This window comes from Daphnia carinata, chromosome 3 (genome assembly GCF_022539665.2).
Source record: "Daphnia carinata strain CSIRO-1 chromosome 3, CSIRO_AGI_Dcar_HiC_V3, whole genome shotgun sequence".
NCBI lineage: Eukaryota > Metazoa > Arthropoda > Branchiopoda > Diplostraca > Daphniidae > Daphnia > Daphnia carinata.
The window spans coordinates 7,685,069-7,704,546 of NC_081333.1; the positions used below are offsets into that span (position 1 = coordinate 7,685,069).

A 19,478-nucleotide genomic window follows, 5' to 3' on the forward strand; every position below is an offset into this window, starting at 1 on the left:
TTAGGGAAACACAGGGCAAGAATAAGAAAACTAAAAAAAAAAAAAAAATGAAATAAAATTTAAAAGAAAAGCCAAAACAACAACAACGGGAAGACGGCAATTTCATTTGTCCGCGTCTGTCGGGATTCCTACCCCACTCCTACACACTCGGCCCTCATTTTCAAGAAACAGCCTTCCCTCCCGACTCGCCCAAAAAGAAATGAAATAAAATGAAATAAAAGGAAAACAAAAGAAAATTGTGGTCAGATGAGAGAGTATATGGCCCACAATATCTTCTACATGGACAACAGCAAAAAAAAAAAAAAAAAAAAAAAAAAAAGAAGGGACGGGAAAGGAGAAGGGGGGGGGGGGGGGGGGGGGATACAAGGTAAATCAAGAGCACGTCGACAACGGGTTTGCTTTTTCTTTTTAGTATGTGGTAGTTTGTGCGTGCCGGCCCGTTTTTTTTTCTTTCGTTGTTGTTTTGTTTTCTGTTTGGATTGCACCAGCGTCCCCCCCCCCTCCCCTTCTTCTCCCAGTTCTCGGTTAGCCGGTTGAATGAATAAAGTAGGGCTGCGGTTTTCCAAAGAAACGCCACCATTTCTCCATTCGGTCGTGAAAGGAGTCCTCAAAAAAAAAAAAAAAAAAAAAAAAAAAAAAGGGCCCACACGTAGTTTTACTGAATTGGGTGGTGGTGGTGGGCGAGACGGGTGGGACATATGGGCAAAGGAGGAGAATTAAGAGACAGACGCAACACATTCGGTTACATCGAAAATGATGGAGAAACACACACACACACACACACACACACAAATTACAACCTGTTCGTGTTCGCGTATGTGGGCGCGGGTGGTAACTAAAAAAAAAAAAAGGGAAAAATCGGAAAAAGAGGATCGAAGTGGGGGGAGGAAAAAAAAAAGAAAAGCAGACAGACGACCAAAGAGTGTTTCCGGCACACACACGTGTGATGTTGCTGTCGTATAGTGTGTGTGTGTGTGTGTGTACGTATTGGGCGTGGAGAGTGGGCAACCCGAAAACCGCAAAACGTAATGACGGAAAATTCTTGTTCCCTTTTTTTTTTTTGGTTATTTTCTTGGCAATGCGGCGATTTCCTTTCGGGCAAGACCAGCGCAATGACCCACGTCAGCTTCAATAACCGAATACCTCCCTCTTACATTTTGTTTCGTGTTTAAGGACTCACGGAAAACGGGGAAAATCAAAACAGAAAAAAAAAGAAATTAAAATTGAATGGACGCATTTCATTCCTGATTTCACACTTTCCCAACAGGTGACAGTAGTTGACATGACAAATTGTTTTCCATTAATTAAATGGCAAAGTTTCTGATGGGCTTCTAATGGGGGGGGGGGATACTACCTCCTGTCTGACAAGATTCAGGTGGTGGTTGTTGTTATCGTCATTTGTTGTTGTTTTTTTTGGCCGTTTTTCTTCTTTTTGTTTTCATCATTTCGTAATTTATTGCGTCTTCCTTTTTTGTCTGGCTCTATACGACACCTAGACATGTAAAACGAGATAGGGAAATGAAGGGCCGTCAAAGAGCAAGCCCTAGAGAATGGTACCGAGTCCGGAGCAATCAAAACACACCTGCGCGTCCGCTAGATTTTTTTTTTATTTTTAGGATTTCGGTTATTTTAGGATTTTTATTACAAAAGCTTTGCCTTTTTTTCCCCCCCTTTTCGTTCGTCCTACACACTCGATGCTCGCACGTCCATTCTGTTTCTTTTTTTTTAAGGACGCTATTTCATTTTTTCTTTCTTATCATTTCATTTTCCCTTTTTTTTTTTTTATCTTCGTTCCTCCATTACACGGATGATCAATGTTTTATCTTTTTTCGGTGGCAAAAAAAAAAAAAAAAAAAAACGACGAAATCACCACGTGTGAGCAGACCGGAAGTGGTCGAGGGGGTCAAGCAAAAGAGAAGGAACATTCCATTCTACCACTGTGATTTCCTCCACATTTTCCTCCCGAAAAAAAAAAAAAAAGTACAAAGTAATTATTATCATCACAAAATGAAAGGGGAAAAGAAAAGCAAAAAGAAAAAAAAAAAAAAAATGAAATAGCCACCACTAAGAAAAGAAGAAGAAGGCCTTGGCTAGCTGTGGCTAACAACGCTCAAGAGGTCACACACTGCAGGAGACTGGACAGCGAAACACACACACACGTTATTTTTGTTCTCATTTTTTTTTGTGTGTGTGTGTGTGTGTGTATGTTATCTCTCAGCCACACTGTATGTTTTTTTTTTTTTTTTTTTCTTTCTTATAACAGAAAAGTCTTTTTGCTGCCATCCAATAAATTATTAGCAGACGTACTCGTACACAACACACACACACACACACAGTTCAGGAATCTCATTAAAGATTCTCTCTCTCTCTCTCTTTTTCTTTTGCTTCAAATTTCTCTTTCTGGAAAGAGTTATACTCGACGTATAGTCCTAGTAGCATACACTTGTTTTTTTTTTACCGCATATAAATATACCTGTGCTAGATAATCTGCTGCCGATCGCTGGAGAGCTATTATCAACAACGGCCAACGTCAGAACAACAACACCAACAACGAGAAAAGGAGCTGAAAACAAAAAGGCCAAAGAGGGTGGGAGTGGAGAGCGGGAGAGCACATCATTTCTCACGCTCCCCCCTCCGACAAAAAAAAAAAAGAAAAAAAAGAAAAAGAAAAGAAAGAACTCTTTACCGAGTGCCCCCATCGAGAGAAGCCAAAAAATGAAAACAGCTACTAGTACCAAAGAAATGGACTCCCTTGACTTTGGGTTCCCTTCTTCTTCCAAATTTTGTTTTAATATTCCTCAGCTTATTAGAGACCATTTAGAGAAGAGAGAGAACAAGGACTAGGAACAGAAGAAGAGAAGAGAGGGGGGGGGGGGATCCTGACTCGCATACGCGCAGACAAACCGAGGACGGTGCGCTCGTAAAGCAAAAAGACGCAACACACACACACACACAATGACCGTCAACTTACACGAAGAAAAAAAAAAAAAAAAGTCGAGTTGTTCTGGAACACATTCAACACGGCGGCAACAAAACAACAGAGAAGCCAAAAAAAAAAAAAAAATGAGTCAAAAAAACCAAAATAAACGAAGAAACGGGAAAATATGGAGGGCAAGAAAGAGAGAGGCAGAAGGGGGGGGGGGGGTCTCGTGTGTTTCTTCGTCTGCTGGTCTCTTTTTTTGTTTTTTTTTTGTTTTCCTTGTACATGTAAAATGCGGGCGCGGACCGAGAAAGGGAAGTACTTAACCGTCATTACATCTGGCCTTGGGAACAAATAAAAAGGAAGAAAAAAAAAAAAGAGAATATGATTTTCGACGAAGAAGAAGTGGAGGAGGAAGAAAACACGGCGCGTCGTTCAGAGGAGATTGTGTTCGCTCTCCCTTCCTGCCTTGTGTCCATTTTTGTTTTTCGTGTTAGAACGTCATTCGAAAAACCTCTTGGCTTCGCCCCCCCCCCCACCCTTATTTCCAGGTATTTTTACGGCGTTCGATTGTCGCGCCGTCATAAAAATCAGGAAGAAAAAGAAACGAAAAAAGATAAACAGAAAATAACGTTTGCCAGTGGAGAGCAAATGAAGAAAAAAGAAAAACCAAACCCTAACCTTGGCTCGTTTCTCTCTTCGTTCGTTTCGTAAAAAAAAAAGAAAGAAAGAAATGATATTACACACGACGTGGTGGACACACACACACACACACAAAATATAATACCTCTATTTGGTTATCCTTTTTTTTTTCGAAAATATTGACGAAGCGTCGTAGTTTGTATGTTTTTTTTTCTAGCTAGAAATCCTCGATTTCTTTAAATGTTATGCCGAACTATTTTTTTTTTTTTTTAGGGGAGAAAAAAAAATCGAATTCAAAAATCGTTTGAAAAAAAAAAAAAACTCCGGTGAAAACGACACGTGTAACCTTCTGACGACTTGACATTTGATGGAGTTTCTTGCATTTCTCGAAATAAACAGGACAAGAAAAAAAAAAAAAAAAAGAGACAAGACGTGATGACGACAGTGTGACGATGTTTCCTTGTGGGAAGGTTAGCCGTTTAGGCAATTCAAAATTCGCGGCGGGAAGTCCGACATCTGTCAATCATCTTCCCTCCCCATGAAAAACCAACTAACCCCTCAGTCAATCCACCCCTCGTATGTGTTTTTTTTTCTTTTCTATTATTACAAAAAAAAAAAAATAAAAAAAAAATGGAAATGTTTTAAATATAAAAAAGGAAACACGGGAGGGGGGGGGGCAGTTCTCTCTCATCTTTGTAGGAAAAAAAAAAATCGAATCTCGTCAAGTGAAGAACGAAAATGTGTGGAGCGAACAAAACTGATGGGACCCAAACACAACAGATGACACCGACAATGGGACAAGAATGAAAGAGGGGGGGGGGGCATGGGGCGTAGTCGGAACTTTAAAAAAAAAAAAAAAAAATCAAGCCGAGGGAAAATTGCCCGTCTCACTGTCACGTACGTAGAGGGACGGCCCGATTCCGTGTTTGTCGGCAGACCCCCCCCCCCCCCCCCATATTGAATACAAATCAATCGACTTCGCCATCCACACACACACACACACATATACACACCCCTAACGCCCCTCTCCTCCACTTCTTCTATTCAATTTGAACGATAAAGTCAAAATCGCTGAAAGAAACTAAGCGATTCTTGCCGGATGATTTGAAATTCCCGCTGACACTAGGGGGAATTTTCTTTTTTTTTTTTGAAAAAAAAAAAAAAAAGATTCACAAGTGGGTCGGTTCCATGTCCACAAAAAAAGATACAAGTGTCGCAAGAAAAAAAAAAAAAAAAAAAAAAGCGAGTGGTGATGGAAGAAATGGTGGGTTGGGAATCAATTGATAGGCAAACACAAAAGTTTTCGATCCTTCAAAACATCGTTGCTTTCCATATTTTCCCAAACTACTCCGGCGATACGGGTATCGAAAAATAAAGAAAGAAAGAAAGTGATGTGACGTGAAGATGAGAATAAAAATGTGATGTCGGTACAGTACCTTCGACTAAGGAGCTGAGTAGAGTGATGTTGGCCGCCTTCCGACGCCCCGCCGGCAGACTCAGTCCTATCCGCTCCAGACTCTCGCGCAACTCACGTCCACCGTTCTTCGATTTGGCTCTATAAAAGAGAGAGAGAGAGAGGGATGTATAAATATTTAATGCGTATAAATGTGATAAAAACGTTTCTAAAGATTTCACAGCAAAAAAAAAAAAAAGGGGAAATAAAAATAGCCGAGAGCAATAAGGAATATACGATCAACATCAAAACTCTAATCGCATTAAACTCTGATATTTTTCTCTCTTTGCCGCCTTTAACGTTTGGCGTGTTATGGATTTGATTTTTTCATACATAGAAAAGGAGAGCTCGCAATCTGTGAAACTGCAATCAGCGGTACTTTTTCGTCCTTCTTTTTTTTTTTTTTTTTTTTTTTTTTTTGTGTCCAAGCTTTTTAAAAGGAAAAGCTGATGACCACTACCAAACACCCACAACCAAACCACCATCTCAGCTATAAATATTTTTCTTCACTATTTTACTCGTTTTTATGACTCTATACCATTCCATATGCATTCATGATGCTACTAAAGGGGGGGGGGGGCGGGTAGGTGGTAGTGAGGTGCTATAATCAAGAGCCATCAGGTCAGAGAAAAAAAGAGAAGAAAATCGCCGTTTAAGCCACCCCGTTTTTTTTTTTGTTTTTTTTTTTTCCTTTTCTAAAGAAAAAGATTTGAGACTCTTTAATGTGCACTGAAGATATGTGTACACACGTTGGTTAAATTATTCAAAAGAGCCCTAACCAGACATTGTACATACATTTCAAGTGGGTAGGTAGAAAGAACAGACAGAGAAAGATAAATAAGCCAAGGAGCCTTCATTAGCGATAATCAAAAGAGTTTTCTTTTTTTTTTTTTTTTTTTCTTTCGGTAGGCGTTGCTTCGTCGTCCATCTCCTTCCATTTGGCTTCAAAATGAATGGAGAGAGATTGGGGGGGGGGGGTTCGGTAGTAACGCAAACGCACCGACGTTCGACCAACTCCTTTGCGATCGTTTCGTGATACGAGAGAGAGAGAGAGAGAGAGAAAAGAAAGGGAGAAATCATTGCCATTATGGTAGTCGTTTTCATAAGCAATGCTGCACAAAATGTCGTGTCGTCGCGTCGTGAGTTTTTTTTTTTCTTTTTCAAAAGTTATTCCGAGCCTCCCGCAAGACGGCCATGACGCAAGCGCAGCATTTTCCTATCGACTGTTTAAAAGACTAGTTTCTCATTGACTGGACACGCAGACTCCGCCCCCTTGGCGATACATTGTACAACATGAAAAGCCCAGTCAGTTGTTTGTTTGTTTTTTTTTTACTGCAATTTTCTTTAAGATAATCGACAAAAATGATTCTCTAACGTTTAGCAGCACACCCCAGGGTGAGCGATGTATATAAAAAAAAAGGGGGGGGGGGAGGAAATAAAAAAAAAAAAAAAAAAAAAACACGCCCTTAAATATCTGTGACGTGATGATTTCATCCGGATAAAAGGTCCGGAGAGAGCAAAAAAAAAAAAAAAAAAAAGGGTCAGGTGATTGAATCAAATCCCTGACAAACAATCGATCAGACTCTCCCTACACACTTCCACTAAACACTGGTTAGTAAAAAGATGGGGCAAAAAAAAAAAAAAAAAAAAAATATATGAAAAATGAAATAAAACGGGGGATAATCAATAGGACCCCCCGCCATCATCGAGAAGGCGAAAATGAGGGCGGAGTTGGGGAATCCATTGCCTTGGCAAACACCACCGGAATTGAATCAAGAGTCCCCGACACACATTGCAAGTGTGTGTGTCTCTCTCTCTCTCTCTCTCTCTCTCTTTCCCCTCTTTTTTTTTTTTTTTCATTTACTTGAATCGAGAAACACGGACCAAACCGGAACAGAAAGGGGGGGGGGGGGGGGGGGGGGGGGGGGAGGACAAAAAAAAACATAAACAGGCGACATAGAAAAAGACGACACATTTTCTAGCTGCTATTAACAAAACAGCGCTGTGGGCCATTGAAAACCAAAAAAAAAATATGTGGATAAAATTTCGAATAGCGTAAGAATGTACCCCCATAAACGTATGAAATGTTAAGTGGGTACTTGCTAACACTTGCGCAATTTAAACAGCGATTTTTTTTTTCAGGCCTTTAAAAAAAAAAAAAAAAATCAAATGAAACCCCGATGCAGATAAAAAAATCTTTATGACGCGTCCTCACGGATAAAAATTACGGGTAAAATAACATGTGGCTAATGCGATTGAAAATGTAATCGTTTCTCAATGAGTTTTTCGAAAAGAGATTTGTCGATAACGTGAAAGTGGACTTCGTCGGCGTTGTCCGGGAATATTAAAAACTGGCGCTGCCAAACGTAACAGATGCTAACCTCCCTAATCGATTTCATCAACTCTTCTGTTGCGCAGTAACGAACGCCCTCAGTACGGAGGGACTCTGTAAATAAAAAAAAAAAACGGCCAAACCTTTTTTTTTTTTTTTTTTTTTTTTTTAACCATAGTTCCACAAAACTAAAAAATTATGCATGATTACGAGGCCCGAAAACGGAAAGTGTGAATTATTAATGTTTAAGATGAGGTGAGTGGGCGAGGAGTTGTTAGTAATCAACGTTACCGAAAATAAAACACAAAAAAAAAAAAAAAAAAAAAAAAAAAAAAAAAATAGGTGAGATTTAAAAAAAGAAAAGAATAAAGAATGAAACTTTTGGGTGCCTTTAACGCTTTATATTCTCTATCCAATTGGAACCAGCCGAGTTCACTAGTAAACCATCGCGTGAGAGTAGCCCATCTCTGTCGATGAAGCTGGCGGAGGCTATTAGCGCTGTTTCCTTCCACCCACCCGAAGAAAAAGTTCGATGTAACGCTGCTGCTGCTGCTGCTGCTGCTACTACTACTACTACCACCACCACCACCACCAGCACACTTGTATTGTAATAAATAGCCTCTCTCCTTCTGTCTATTTTCATCGTGAATATTCATAAGGCTTCTACAACGGGCGAGCTACCCAGTTTCGGAGGGCGCCTTCAGACTCAATTTTTGTTTTTGTTTTTTCTTGCAATTCTTTACCTACTGTGTGATGTTGTAGAGAGGTACAACACACACAGTTTTTTTTCCAATGTTTGCGTTATAGCGGGGCAAAGAGTCAGCGTGTGAGAAGTTCGACTGCAGTTAATACGAAACGGACGGGGGGGGGGGGGGACTTTCTAACCGCAACAAATGCCAACCGTAAAAAAAGAGGTAAGGGAGAGAAAATAATCGAAGAGGATCATGCAAAACTGTGCCTCTTTTTTTTTTCTTTTTCTTTTTTAAAAAGGGAGGTACAATACGTAGGATGTTGCGTAATTAGGCTGTTAAAGAATAGCAGAAGACGCTACGAAAAATGATGACCAAAACAGAAAAGAGGGGGAGACTATCTTTCCATCATCTAAACCCAACGTTTCGTAAGGGGGTTGGAAGGGAATAAAAAGAAGGAAGAGAAAGATGAGCAAGTCGTTTAAGGGATGATGGGTAACATTGTCTCACTCCCGACGGCATCGTGCACGTCTTAACGCGATGAGAGCTGCCGAGCGGCCCGAACGTGTTCAGCGTTTCAAATGCGTATCATTCGTTAAGCAGACGGTTGAGGTTAAAAACGGGTGTTGGTCAGAGCCCGCATGTTCTCTTTAACGTTCGTGCAGAATAAGGAGAAAGACTACCATGTTCCATGGAGATCGTAGGGCAAGGTAATTGTTACACTAAAAAAAAAAAAAAAAAAAAAAAAAAACTGGACAGAACTGCAACATCAAATTTTTTTTTTTTTTTTTTCTTCTTGCTTTCGACGTGGCTCGTCCAATGTCCGTTTCTCGGGAAGAGAATTTATGGAAATTGGCCGAAACGGTCGGCAGAAGGGCGAGAATTTCGGGAATTGGCACGACCGCACAGAGCTACCACTTTTCTCTGAACTCAAAGAGTTATTTCCCTTTCTTGTATCTCCACCACCAAAAAAAGATCATTACACAGGCTAAAAAAAAAAAAAAATAAGAAGCACGAGCAGCAAAAAAAAAAGAAAAAGGGGCAGTTCGTTACGTGTGTGCGTTGTGCGCCAGACGAAAGGGCCTTGTAATACCGCAACGTTTAAATTGAAGACGGGATCCGACGTCGCGAAATCCCGAAAAAAAAAACTACCACCTCCCTACTCATCATTCTTTTCGTTCTCTCATCTCACACTCCCCTCCCCTCCACTCTTGTACAAAATGGTAGCATCGAAAAGAAAACATTGGTAATGAATACCAACCGAGTTTTCCTTTTTCCTAGTAAACACCACTACTTTTTCAGCGTCTCATTAACGGCAAAAAGCTTTTTCGCCGTTCTTTTCCCGACTTGCCGAATAGAAATGACCACATTTCCCACTTGGTCTACTACTTATTTATTATTTTTTTTTTTTCTATTTCTCTTTCTTCGTATGAGCTCTCTCAGTACGAAAAAAAAAAAACCCGCCCGAACCCCTCATTTTCAAGCCCTGAGCACCACCAATTTTGTTCTTCCTTTTTTCTTTTTTTTTTTTTGCGGGCCCCGAACTCCAAGGTGCATTCGATCCATCACAAACGCATTCATTTTTACACATTGACCATCAGCCGTTGTTTTTTTTTTTTTTTTTTTCTTCTTCCTGATGATAAGGCTTATGACGGCAACATAAAAAATAAATAAAAAAAAGCGAGTTTCAAAGAAAAAGAAAAAAAAAAAAAAAAAGATAATCATTCTCAAGAAAGAGAAAGAAAAAAAAAAGAGAGTGGAAGAAGAAGAAAAATATACAGCCAGTCTGTCAGTTCGCTCTGATTGCCAGGTGATTTGTGAGCCGTTGGGATGGATCCAGTTCTACTAGTAAATATATCTTTATGTTGTATTTTTTTTTTTACTCCGTTCCAGACACGCACTCTTGAACCCCCCTCTTCTTTTTTAAACTCAAATCGGCAAAACAACCAAGTCAGGTTGTATATATTTTTTTCTCTCTCTCTCTCTCAATTGATCTTCCAAGCCCGTAAAACATCAAAGCGCAAAATGGGATAGATATTAAAGAGACCATATGTGTGTGTGTGTGTGTGTGTGTGTGTGTGTTCCTATTGCGTAGAAGAGACGGTTCCATCTATTTTCTTCGGTCTATCTGTCGGCAAAAAGAGAGTCAATCGACCCGTTCGTTCTCTCTCTATATCCATGCATCCATCACCTCCCCCCCTCCCCCGTACGTTGTTTCTCATCCGATCTAGCTGGAGGCTGTAGAGCAAAATCAATCTCCGCTGGAAGCGCCTAGTCGCCATGGCAACTAAATGCAATCCGAAAAGCAAAAACTCGCTCGGTTTGCTCGTCAAGCCATTTCCCCGCCATTTTCTCCATACTCCTACACCCTGGCAAGTCTATCGTTATTCAACATCTATCTCGCGCGCCAGCGATAAGAGAAGAGCCCGCTCCTCCTTCGATGACATTATAAAAATAGATGAAATAATAATCTTTTTTTTTTAAAGAAAAGATTATTATTTCATCTTTTTATACATATATATATGTATAAAAACCTATCTTGTTTTTTTGTGGGCTATTAAAAATGTTTTTCTTAAGGATTCTGATTGGACGATTCAACGCTGTTTTTTGTTTTTTTAAGGTGTGCTTAGGCTAGTTGGAGAGGAACATGTTTCTTGTCTTGCCAACAAGAAACACAAAATAAGGCCATTCACTGTCACAGCCAGCTGAGCGAAATGATGAACCAGGCGGCAAATGAAGCAACAGACAAAAACACACACAAACACACACAAACTATGGTGTTCGGTTAAAAAAAAAGAAAAAAAAGAAAGGGAACCCATCCGTGCCGGAGAGTTTTGGTCGGTCGTCATCGTAATGTTATAACAACAAAAACAACAAGAAAAAAAAAAAAAATAAATAAATAGCCGGAGATGATAAGAGACCGTGTAGAAAAAAAAGAAACACAGGGGCGGCCATCAAACGAATCGACAACCCAAACTATTTAACGTTTCCTTCGGGAAAGAAAAAAAAAAAAATGTTCCCAGCAGCTCTTCGCGTTTTGCATTCTTTCATCACCATCAAAAGATGTAACAAATAAAAACAGACACTTGATTCGATTATGGATCAGATTTGGCCGCAAACGTTTTCTCGTAAAAATAAAAAATCAAATCAAATAAATAAATTGCCTCTTTGTAAAAAAAAAAATAATAAAATAAAGTGAGAGAAAAATCATTCGAATAAAAGAAAAATTGTGTGATAAGAATAGAGGGGACCAGTACGCTAGAGTCTCTATAAAAAAAAAACAACAATGGCATTGGGGGGGGAAAAAAAAAATTTGTACGAACGGACATGCGTCTTTTCATATGAGGATTACACGATAAAAAATTGCTATTCTTCTTTTCTCTTAAAAAAAAAAAAAAAAAAAAAAAAAAAATGGTTAAACTTGGCGGGCTGTCTTTCTCCTGCTTGGCTCAAGTGGAAGCTGAAGCTATCGACAGATGAGAGAGCAAGAACTCTATCGTGGCGCGTGACTCGGCACAGTCTATCCGCTTCTTTTTATTCCTCGATATTTGAAAAAATTCCCGATTTTGATTTTTCTTTTTACTCTTTACATTTGTCTGTGGTGACGAGGAATTAAAAGGAGGGGAAAAAAAAGACACACTCGCACACGCACAAGATACGCAAGAAAAGAAAAGAAAAGAAAAAAAAAAAACACGGGAGGGAATGAATCTCGTTATTCCCAACTCTTTTTGTTTGGCTATTGTTTGCAAGCTTTTGTTACATTTCGGGCTGCGCGGACGGGTCGCGGCCCGTCGTTCTAAAGTGTCCGTACGCACAGTGTGTAATGAAAATGTGTTGGAATGATATTCCAAACTTTTGGGGGCTCCTTCTTCGCGACGAAAAAAAACAAAAAAAAACAGCACAGAGACAAGCCGAAAAACCCCTCACGGAACATTTTTAAAGACAAAACAAAAAAAAAGGAGGGATATAGAGGAGCCAAAGAATTCAGATGATTGGTAAGAAAGAAAAAAAAAAAAAAAAAAAAAAGGGAGCGGGGAAGACAAGAGATAAGAGTGTGACTGGCGCCCCCCCCGACACAACAACAAGACAACAAAAACGAAACAAATCTGTTCCGCTGTCGTCTTTTTTTTGTTTTTTTTTGTTTTTTTTGGCTTTTCTTTTCCCGCGTGCTATTCAAGACATCAATAGAACGATCAACATAATCGAATCATTTGTTACCGCCCTTCATTCTTTTTCAGAGATTCCCGTTTGTTGCCGCTGTTCTATTCCTGCCACATTTGCCAACACACAAACATGCACCGAGATAGGTAAAGAAAAAAAAAAAACAAAAAAAAGAAAAGATAAACTTTATTCCAAACTCCACGTGATTCCGGATTCCTTTTTCTGTCATTCCAGTCCGACTCATTTCAATATCACAAGACAAAGACGGTCGCGGAAAAAAAAAAAAAGAGCAAAAAATTCAATCGAATTGGAGAGAGAGAGAGAGAGAGAAGAAAAAAAAGAAAAAGGGGGGAATGAGCCAACCCAAATTCCTATACGACGGCAGATTGGAAACGCGAAAAAAAATATCTTAGACTTCGCTACCCGACTGCTTCTTTACCTTTCAAAGTTATTATTACTTTTGCCTTTCTTTCTCGTTTTTCGAATGAGCAAAGAAAAATACTTATGTTTCCATCCTTTTCAAACTTCTATCCGTCAAACACAAACGAAGCGACAGGATCATCATTTTTTATTTCATTTCTAAAACCTCCCACCATTTCTTTTTGCCCCTTCCGAGTTTGTTTCGACCCACGCCACATCAAGTTGAAGAAAAAAAAAAAAAGCAGCAGCCACCTTTTCTTTTGCGGGCCGACTCCTCCTCCCAGCCCCCCCCCCCTTCTTCATCAAGACGAACGAAGCGAGCGATCGGACAGACAGCAGCGGTGGCCGTCGTCGTGAGGAATCAGAATAGGGAGGGAAACTGGCAGGCCAATTTGAATGTTGGCCCTTTTTTTTTTTCTTTCCCACTCGCTGGCTTATTTTTTTTTTTTCAATGTCGTTGCCAAGGCAATCAAAAGGCAAAAGAAGAAGGAGGAGGAGACATATGGACATGTTTCGAATGAGATACTGTATATGCTAATAGAAACGGAAAGAGAAGGGAAAAAATAATGTGTTGTGTTTTTTTTTTCTTACCTGCGAAGGACTCCGCCGAGAAGGGAGGCGTTGAGGCATTCGGGCGGTGAGAGGCGTCGCTGGACTTCGCCGACCGTCACCTTGTACTTGGACGTGGACGAAAGGAGAGACAGCCGACCGGGCACCGAGCAGAATACGTCCGTCGGGGAAACTGGGCCAGACAGCAACACATCTTTGGTTTTTTTTAATTATTACGATTCAAACAAAACAAAAAGAGAAAAAAAAAAAAATGGAAAGAACAGAAAAAAAAAACAAATAAATGAATTAATAAAAAAAAAAAATGAGGAAAAACAAATAGAAATGAAAATAAATAAATAAATAAATAAAAAACAAATAGTAGTCAACCGCAATGAGCTGACACGTAATAAAGCACGTCAGGAACAAGTCTTGGCGTGAAACAACAACTACCACTGCGTGCCATAACACGACACGCACCGCCTTTTTGGCATGACCTCCTTGAACTCTCCACACTCTTTTTTTTTTTTTTTTTTTTTATTTAAACCATCGCCCTACGAAGCGCAAGAGTTCAACAACACTATCCTTTCCTTTAGCGCATTTTTTTTTTTTTAGACTTCCACTTCAAAGAAAATTAGCCAAAAATGACCACCACTTTTACTGTTGTACTCGATCTTAATCGCGGAATTCTCTGACCCCCCCCCCTTTTTTTTTTTTTTTTTTTTAGCCTACAAGAGAAGAAAAGAAAAAAAAAAGAGCGGTGGCCAACATCCATTGAAATGAGGGTCATTTATTCTACAAGTGGCTGGCCGCCATTGTATTGCCCACCAAATGCCGCCCGCCCCGCATAAAAAAAGAAATACCCTTTTTGGAAAGCGGGCAGATAGCATCACTTGCAACGAGATTGACACACGACGCTTTACGTTATTATTACTAGCCCGCCAGGACAAATGATTAGGGGGCTACTCCCGTCTCATTAAAAAACGTAAAAGAAAAGGAAAAAAAATGTAGACGATCTGATTTTGTTTTCTTTTTTTTCCGTAAAAATGAAATCAAACCGACCGAAACGTAACAACATTTTTTTCATTTTCCCCTACAAAAGAAAGAATCTGCCAACAAGACAAGTGCTGTCTTTAACTATCTGTCTCACTTAACGTTGAGGCGACTCGTCTAACGGACGCACTGGAGCGTGCGTCAAGTGCGTAGCGCTGTTGGCTATTACGGACGCCACTACTACCCAAAGACGGGCGATGATCGTAAAAACACACACACGCACAGTCACAGTCACATACAAAAAAATTAACGAACCCCGACTAAGTTTTTTTTTTTTTTTTCTCGACCCATTCGCCTTTTTTTTTTTTTTATAACAAACATCAGATTTCCCGTTTTATAGCCTTTTTTTTTTTTTTTTTTTTTTTAAATTATGATTTCTTTGACAGCAGGTCCCTCTTCAAATCTCGATTTTTTAATATCACCGCGTTCTGTTTCTTTGGTAGGCTTTCAAAAGTTCCATTTCGACTATTTCCGAAGATGTTTTTTTTTTGCTTTCACTGGAGATTCGTCGTAACGTTTAACAAATAACAGCAATTTAAAAAAAAAAAAAAAAAAAAAAAAACTAAAAAATGTGAATCGCACGTAAATAGCGCGTGATGGCGTTCTTTTGCTTACCGAATTCTTTTTTGACGATGGACATCTGGTCGGTGGAAATGAAATTCGAATCGCTCTCGACGCTGGGAGTCTGTAAATAATAATAATAAAAAAAACAAATTCATTAATTAAAATGAAGAAGAAAAAAAAAAAAAAGAGTCGACTTGACAAGACGCAAACAGCGGGGGAAGTCGCGCCGAGTCTGTTGTGCGCGGTTGACATTGGCACGGACGTTCGGCTAAAATTTACGAGCAATTAATATCTATAAAAAAAAAAAAAAGCAAAGAGAGAGAGAGAAGGGCAAAAAAAAAAAAAAAAAAAAAAAAACACACCGTGTGCGTAAATTGCCGATAGAAAAAGACGGAGGGGGCAATCTTATAGTAACAGGCGGGGGGGGGGGGGATATATAATACGAACCTGTCGACTCCGGGAAAAAAAAAAAAAGGCCGCCCGCCCAAAGAGTTCGAGGACTCACGCAAGTCCCTTTTTTTTTGTTGTTGTTGTTGTTGTTTTGTTTGAGAAATTCGATTCAAAAGGAAAGTCTCCGCCTTTTCGAATCGCAAACACAACTGGGTCGGCCAATGAAAAGGGCGTACAAAAATGTTTTTTTCCAACGCAATAAAAATTGCCTCTCTCTCTCTCTCTCTCTCTATCCTTCTCCCCCCCCCCTTCCTTTCCACTGCGTGTACTATCTAGCCGAGTTTGGTGAATGTACACTTAATGAGTCTAGATGGACATTTTGATTGGAGTTGAAAAACTTGGCCAACCTTTCGCTGTGTCGTTGCGATTCGAAATAATGAAGTCATTGACTTGTCCAACAAACATTTCAGGCTCTGATATGATTTAGCATCAGCGTGTGTGTGTGTGTGTGTGTGTGTCTATGCAAATGTTTCTCTCTCTTTTTTTCTTCCGGATATCTATTTTATTTTTACGTAAAGGCATGAATTTCTACGAACCGTCGAGAAACGAGAAAGAAAAAAAAAAAGCCATTTCCATTTCAAAACACATCAATGGCAAAAAAAAAAAAAAAAAAAAACTCAACATTTCCCTCCCCAAAAAGATGTTATAACCGACGGGAGTAGGAATTTTACGACGTCGGACCCGAGACTTGTGAAATTTCTTTCCGTCCCGTCACTTCTTGCTTCGGCGCCCTCATCTCTTTTACGGAATCAAAGGAGAGGAGTAGATGGGACAACGAGCATCTTTTTTTTTTTAAATTTTATTTCCCCTTTTTTTTTTTTTTTCTTTTCTTTCCCAACTGACAGAGAAATGTCTATCTGTTGGTGCTGCTCAATCTACCGTAAAGGTTAAGTGCGCACGTTGGCTATCAACTCCTACCGCCACAGTACATATGTTGTCTTTTAACAGTCACGCTATTCAAACAAGAGCATCACAGCAGCAAAGTGGTGTGTGTATGCGTAGCCGTTATTTGATCTATTTCCCATTTAACGTTTTTGACTCAAGTGCCCTCCCCCCCCTTTTCTTTTTTAAAAGGCCTTTACGAATTCAAACGATTTATTATGTCTTTGATTGTGATATGAATTATAACGAAAAGCTTTCAGCAGTCGCAGAAAATGTTTTCATCCAAAGAAATTTAAAGAGAGATTCCCCTGACAAATGATCGCATTCTACTATTGGCTTTGACTCGGGGAAAAGCGGAGACGGGGAGACGTACTTAAATGTGGGATGGAATGAAAACAAAAGCAAACAGGCTATCGAGAAAAAAAAAAAAAAAAAAAAAAGAGTAAAGAGATTTGAATGTCTGATTTTTTGATGCCTTGATGATGATGATGATTTTGACTTTGGGGCCGGGTGATTTGTCGGCCAAGATTAAGATAGCCACGTTGATAATCTATTCACGAAGACTGCTCAACGGGCGTGCACGATGTTTGGGAAATAAGGGGAAGACGGAGCAAAAAACAACAACAACCTGAGGCTGTGTGTTGCCTGTATCCGTGATCCTCCCATTTTTTCCCTACGTCGTCGTAGGCCTATCATTTTCCCCCCGTTGGTCGGACAGTCCCAGCCACCAACACGTGAAGCGTGTCTTGCAATTTGAATAATACCGATGAGAAAAAAAAAAAAAAAAAATAAGAGAGCCACGGACATATTCTCCCCTATTTTTCTTGGACCCGACAACCAAGACTCGATAATGATAGCCATTGGCTCGTCAAGTGCCATTTTCTTTTTACCCAACGTCAGGATAAAAAAAAAAAAAAAACCTTAGCACACACACGCATTGAAGAAATATGAAATGTTTTTTTTTTTGGGGGGGGGATTCTTTTCAAACTGTTGGACTTACAACTACGAAAAAAAGGGAGAGATTTCAATGCTGTCTAGCACCTGATCATAGAATCAATCGACTACTTCACGATAATCCATCAAGCATTTTTTTTTGTTAGTCTTCTCACTTCATGGATACATTTTCTCCCCTTTTAAAGAAGGGGGAATTCATCTTCCTCTTGTTCCCTCAACCCTCCCAAGACGTATTTGGGCATCTCGAAAAAAAAAAAAAAAAAAAAACTCTTTTGACGATTGAACACGGAAAGTAAACACAAAATGTGGATCGTAACCGAGTCAGAATGGAACATGAAAAAGAAAAAAATCTCTTTTGATGTTTGTTTGGAGTTTTTTCTTACCTGTCCATCGTCGATATTGTGATGAGATGAAAGCGGTGTGGAGGCTAGATTGCCTGGAATGACGATCGTTTCGCCTGAATCCAGCACGTGATGACTGGCCTGAACGAGCACATCGGGCCGTCGGACAACGTTGTACTGGTTTCCTTCGCCTCGTCCACTGTTGCCTCCGCGGCCTCCCGACGGGTCGTAAGAAAAGTGAACATTGCCCGTCTGCGACACAAAAACGCACTTCACATTAAATGATGACAGCCTCTTTTTCATCGCTCAATTTCCTCATTCGACAGAGTACACAAAAAAAAAAAAAAAAAAAAAAAAAAAAGGGGAAGGGCTTATAAAAATTAGGCAAAACGGTTTCACGCTCATTAACGGCACGGATGTCGTGCCAAACGAGGGTGAAACCGGAAGGTGTGAAACATCTTCCGTGACGTTTTTTTTTTAAATGAAATTAAACGATCATTTTTGCTCATTTATTATTAATTTAAAAAAATAATAATAATAGAAAAGGATAAAGACTTACATCGAGGGCTTCATGTTCGGCGCGTCTGAGGACTTCATGAGTGCGCTGGATTTGGCTATGCGTCGAATAGTGGCTCTGATGGATCGTGTTGAGGCTGGAGTACGGGTCGTTGTTGCCCGACGAATTGCCCAATTGGACCGAGCCGGACGATGGGTGGAACTCGACGCCGACTTGCTGCTGTGGCGGGAACGGCGGCGGGAAATAGGGCGGCTGCACAAAATGGACCGAAATCGAATCCATTTACATAAGAAAAAGAAGAAAAAAAAAAAAAAAAAAAAGGGAAAAGAATTGAATATCAACCGGTTCAAATTAGCCAACATGTCACACGGACACACACACGAAAAAAAAAAACTTGATCGTTAGTTATCCACGAAGAACAACAACAAAAAAAAAAAAATGACGGGACTCGCCATTGAAAGGTGCCAAAGACTTATTTGGGCAATTTTCTTTATAAAAAACAAAACAAAAACTTGACTTAGGATTTAAAAAAAAACAAAAAAAACTAATACAAATACGCGCGCGCACACACAAAACACAATAACATACAAAAATAAAACCAGTTATGTCACAAGAAAAAAAAAGGAACAGTAAAAAAAAAAAAAAAAAAAAAACCCCGGAAGATAATAAAAACGAGAACGAAATTTCAAATTAAAATAGTGGTTAAAACAGGATAAATTGTGTGTGTCAGTTCAATCGCTGGAAAAATTTAAGAAGAACAAAAAATAAATAAGCGTATCGACAAGAAAAAGATGGAAACGGAAAATTAGATAAAAAAAAAAAAAAAAGGGGGGGGGGGCCAATTTAAAAGACAGTTCCAATATTCGTCCAATTCCGTCTATTCCATGAGTAGCGTGTGTTTTGTGCGTCGGGAATTTATAGACTACTCGTACCGGTATGTTTCTTATCTCTTTTTTTGTTCGTATTTTTGTCTTTCGGCTTCGTCTATTTAAACTAGATGAAAAACAAGCCGTTTATAATTTTATTTTATTATTTTTATTTATTTTTTTTTTTGAAATTTCTTTCTCCGAATAGGAAAGAAAAGACACGGAACCCATGACGTCAGAAACTGACATTCCATTCCGCACCACTTTTCTCAAATTCGACAACTTTGTGGAGTGTCTACGACGTCGCTATGTCTTTTCGATTGTTCGATTTTGCATGGACAAATTATTTTTGTAAAAAAAAACTGAGGACGACAAAAAAAAAAGAAAAAAAAAAAGAAAAAAGGGAACCGAAAAATTCTCTTTGCCCCAAAAAAAATCTCCTTACCATGTGCATGACATCGTGACCGCGGCCGGTCATGTGGTTGTGATGATTCCGGACCGACCAGTCGGCGGCCCGTTCGTGCAGAGCCCGTCGCTCGCACTGGAACAACATTTTGGGGTTTTCTTCGCCGTTCGACTATATATTTGTTATATATATATATATATATATATATATGTACGGAGTTGTACGGATATTAAGTCAAAAGAGTTTTGTAGAACGGATCGTCAAAATGTGCGAGTTTGCCAA

General features: G+C 39.5%; 2 protein-coding genes across 4 annotated transcripts in view; one reads left to right on the top strand and one right to left on the bottom strand.

Annotated features, from left to right (window-relative positions):
• Window positions 1-18,317, top strand: part of LOC130685442 (proteasome subunit alpha type-7-like) — a 46,791-nt gene extending 28,474 nt beyond the window's left edge. Inside the window, exon 5 of the transcript XR_009420746.1 lies at window positions 18,304-18,317. The gene's annotated coding sequence lies outside the window, so the exon portion shown is untranslated. The remainder of the gene's footprint in view (window positions 1-18,303) is intronic.
• Window positions 1-19,478, bottom strand: part of LOC130704420 (transcription factor AP-2-epsilon-like) — a 28,875-nt gene that overhangs the window by 3,961 nt on the left and 5,436 nt on the right. Inside the window, exons 2-7 of one of the 3 annotated variants that reach the window (XM_059494772.1) lie at window positions 19,236-19,367; window positions 17,967-18,176; window positions 17,450-17,677; window positions 14,832-14,901; window positions 13,209-13,380; window positions 4,999-5,117 (exon numbers count right to left, since the gene is read on the bottom strand). In XM_059494772.1, the coding sequence (XP_059350755.1) occupies window positions 4,999-5,117; window positions 13,209-13,380; window positions 14,832-14,901; window positions 17,450-17,677; window positions 17,967-18,176; window positions 19,236-19,367 (931 nt within the window). The remainder of the gene's footprint in view (window positions 1-4,998; window positions 5,118-13,208; window positions 13,381-14,831; window positions 14,902-17,449; window positions 17,678-17,966; window positions 18,177-19,235; window positions 19,368-19,478) is intronic. The other 2 variants (XM_057525843.2, XM_057525842.2) reach the window with 2 other exon arrangements.